The sequence below is a fragment of the Stigmatopora argus genome, chromosome 18, assembly GCF_051989625.1.
Source record: "Stigmatopora argus isolate UIUO_Sarg chromosome 18, RoL_Sarg_1.0, whole genome shotgun sequence".
NCBI lineage: Eukaryota > Metazoa > Chordata > Actinopteri > Syngnathiformes > Syngnathidae > Stigmatopora > Stigmatopora argus.
In genome coordinates, this window is record NC_135404.1 from 9,117,656 (window position 1) to 9,121,834 (window position 4,179).

Here is a 4,179-nt window from a genome sequence, read left to right on the forward strand (position 1 = left end):
TTTAGCTTCCACGTTCTTGCCACACGCTTTTTTTTTTCTTCCGTTTTTTTGCAGATACCTCACTCTTCCGTAAACGAGCCGCCCCACGGCACATTGCAGCCGGGCATCCACGGCTCGCCGCATCCGGGCGGCCAATCGGGGCACCAGCCGCAGCAGCTCCACCACAGCGGGCCCCCGCCACCTTCGCGGCAAGCCCCGCCCCCTCCCCCTCAACAGCAACAACCCGGTCCGAACAGCCACCCGCACGGCGACCTGCCGTTCAACACCTCCAGCGGTCTGGACGGCCAAGCCGGGTCGGACATGCCGGAGCCTTCCTTAGACGTGAGTGGCCGGGGGGTACTCGGTCTTTTGGTCGTCGGTCTTTTGGTCGCCCGGAAGGTTATTGATAATTACCATTTAAATCGTTGCTCAAATTCCCTAAATACAAACTGCGAATTATTATTTAGTCATACTTAATGCCCTATTAATTATTAGGCTGAAGAAAAGCTCCAAATTTCCCGTACTTTTATTGTGTTTTGTTGGAGAACTTGTTAAGACCCTGACTGACGTAGCTTCTTAAAGGGACAACGCATGTACATACAAACTCTTATACACACACACGTCCGCTCAGTGAAACTGCTCAGGGCCATTGTTGGCTTTTATTGATGCGTTGTTTTACCTTGTTTTGTCGCCGGTCTTTTGGTCGCCCGTTGTTTGGGTCCGGGTGACCAAAAGACGGCGACCAAAAGACCGGCGACTAAACGACCGCACACGGTGGCCGGGGTGCACAAACTTTTGCAACAGGGTCTCGGTTGTTAAAGACTTTCTTCCATTTTTTCCCCTGCCGCTGCAGCTTCTTCCAGAGCTGGCTAACCCGGACGAGCTTTTGTCCTACTTAGACCCCCCGGACCTCCCCAGCAATAGCAACGACGACCTCCTGTCGCTCTTCGAAAACAACTGAGAACTTGACAAAACACAACAAAGATGCACTCCCCTTCTCTTCTTCCTCTTGTATAGTTTCACTTCAGAAACGACACAGCAGAAGGTAACTTTGGAACTGTGCAGCTATCCATTTCTCTTTTTTATTTGACTCCACACGCATCCACTTGTAGCATTCATCATCTTTAGAATCGGATCAAGGCGTCTCTCATTTCTGTCACGTATCATTTTAAAAGCACAAGATCATTTTTGTCAAAATTCACAAAGCGAACATAGCTTCGCTTTTTACACTTTGTGCTATGTTAGCCTTATTTCGATATGTAATTAAGTCTCTACAAATATATTTATATACATTTCATGTGCGCGCAAGTACAAAGTGTTTTCCCACGTACCCTTCAGATGATTATTATTCACACATAATCCTTTTTTTGACGGGGATTCATGTCCAAATCTTCTGGACGTCACCCCCTCTTTAAAAAAACTCTTTAAAAACAAACTTTTTTCACCATATCCTCCCCAACAATGTGCAAAGTGTGCCAAGCCAACAGGTTCCATGTATATTTGTTGGATTTAACAGAACACTAACCTGGAAGGGACGTTGCTGAAATGGGTGAGTTTATCCATTTACTGGATTTTTTTTTTTTACCCTTTTGTCCGTTGTTTTGTCGCTGCCTAATTGAAACATATTCATTTTTTGGGAAACTGCTCACCAAAGTCGGAAAGGCGAGAATGTGTGTGTGCGCGCGTGTATGTTTAAGGCATAGTTGATCATCCACAGCAGCGTGGATTGATAAACGCAGTATTTGTGCCACATTTGCTCGCCTGCAACTGTTTGAAGCAGAAGAGTGCTGTCAAGTATGCAAATGTATTATTTTCTAAGAAATGCTATCGTGATTGTAAATATTATTGTGAATATTTTTCTATCGTGTCGATGAAGAAACAGAAAAAAAAGGCTTTGTCCGTTGTGCTCCGTAATCCTCCTCACGTTAACCACCCACACTTGGCCGCCCAAAATGTTTTAAGTTATTTTATGTCTGTTTGATCATACAGCAATATTTTTAAAACACAGAAGCCTATCAGAGATAATGAAGTTTTTTTGGTTGTTGCTGTTGTTCAGTGTAATCCTAATTATCAACACAGTGGTATACTTCAGATATATCAAGCGTATATTTGAATAAATATCTTTTTAAAACGTTTTCCTTTAACCTTTTTTGTTGTCATATGTCATCTGTCCAACTTTTTTTGTGGTAATTTATTTCATTACATTTTTTGTATTCATCTGTAAGGCTAGAAAACAATGTCTCTTACTGTGGCCTGTTTTAAATTATTTTTTAGTGAATTTATGCCTCCTTTCCAAACACATTTTAACACCCTCAGACATCTCACTTTTCTTGTAACTTATTTTACGAATCCATAAGGCTAGAAATTTAGCTCACTGAAGTTTTGCCCATCTTTTTTTGTCATTTATTTTGTACTTTTCACATCTTTTTAATGTTCTCGCTGACTTTCAATCTAATGCGAGTATCGTTGTTGATACGGTGAAATGTGGAAAAAATTCACCGTGTTAGACATATTCTTACTCTCCCCATCAAAAATCACATCTCACTTTTCTTGTAATTTATTTTACAAATCCATAAGGCTAGAAATTTAGCTCACTGAAGTTTTGCCCATCTTTTTTTGTCATTTATTTTGTACTTTTCACATCTTTTTAATGTTCTCGCTGACTTTCAATCTAATGCAAGTATCGTTGTTAATACGGTGAAATTTGGAAGAAATTCACAGTGTTAGACATATTGTTACTATCCCCATCAAAAATCTATACATTTCAGCCCTTGTTTTGTTTGTTTTTTTAAATCAGGGAAGCAAATTTGTCTCATTATCTTATTTACATCATCACATTTTCTAGTTCGAAAATACACTGCCACATTTTCTTTTGTACCCCAATACTGTCTGAATTCAAACATGGGGTCAATTCATTCTTTTCCAAACATACAGGTGAGCCACTTTTGTGTAGTTGCACAATCAACATTAAAAGGTCTTGTTCAAAAGCTCAAAATAAAGCAAGAAAAGACTGCCTGGAAATAATATCCAGGTTAAAGCAAGGTCACGTGTCCTAAGGATGTTTGTAAATATATATATGTAAATGAATAGAGACGTGAACAGAAATGTATTCATGTTCCCTGGGAATGTGCATTGTTTCCTCCGAATAATAAAAAAAAGCTTGCAACCCCTCTACTGGAAGTGGAAGATTGTTAGTTTGATGCCCCCTCCTTCCTTTTTTGGGACTGTCTGTGTTGTACTACGTGTTTTTGTCTGTCATTTGTATACTAAAAAAAAGTGGTCCAAAAGATTGTAAGTAAATTCACATTTTTTTATATCATGGACAAGTCACTGTCTGTGTTTGTACATTGTAGTATGTACAATCATTTCATACTGCTCGGAAAATATTTTTTGTTTTGTTTTTTTTAACCTTGCAGAGCTGTATGTAGTTAGACCATGTGACACCCTCATATTTATCTAATAAATATGTATTCAGATCATACTTGGTCTTTGTTTTTTTATTTGTTTTTTTCTTAAAGGTAAAATTTAGCCATGGGTATCACATTTCATAAAAGTACTTATGTTAACATGGGGAATTAGCTCAGTAGTTAGTGCGTTTAGCCTTGCGCCCTCACAGCTCTGGTAGCGTGGGTTTGAATCCCTGCCTAGGAAAACCAGGTGCTGTAAACTCTTATGTTACGACGGAAAATGAACTCAAGTGCTCGCTTAGCATGTGAGAAGCAGTGGGAACGCTAATATTCACCATTTGAAGAGGGGGCCCGTGGCCTAGGTGGTTAGTACACTCAGGCTTGCTCTCTCATGCATCTGGCAGCATGGGTTCAAATCCCAGTCGGTCCTGTGTGACTGGTCACTGCTTCAAGCTGTCACACAGGACCGACTGGGATTTGAACCAGCTCTGCCAGAGCCCCAGGGTGCAAGGCTGAGCGAAATAACACCCGAGGCCACAATCATCTTCTAAAATGTGTGTATATTAGAGATCCCACTGCTTTCTCACATGCAAAGCGAGCACTTTAACAATTGAGTTAATTCCCCTAGAAATATAAGATTTTACAACACCTAGTAATCCCAGGACAATATTTGAACCCACACTACCAGAGTTGTGAGGGTGTGAGGCTGAGCACACTAACTACTGATTTAACTCCTAACATTCATGAGAATAATTAGTATAGATCTATGGGATGTCAAAAATTAGATCCAAAA

General features: G+C 40.4%; 1 protein-coding gene across 2 annotated transcripts in view; it reads left to right on the forward strand.

Moving 5' to 3' along the window:
- The window catches only part of LOC144093335 (zinc finger MIZ domain-containing protein 1-like), a 64,824-nt gene extending 61,364 nt beyond the window's left edge, over positions 1 to 3,460 (forward strand). For both annotated transcript variants that reach the window (XM_077626745.1, XM_077626746.1), the window contains 2 exons: positions 55 to 321; positions 833 to 3,460. In XM_077626745.1, the coding sequence (XP_077482871.1) occupies positions 55 to 321; positions 833 to 940 (375 nt within the window). In that variant the 3' untranslated portion in view covers positions 941 to 3,460. The remainder of the gene's footprint in view (positions 1 to 54; positions 322 to 832) is intronic.
- Positions 3,461 to 4,179: the final 719 nt, after the last annotated feature.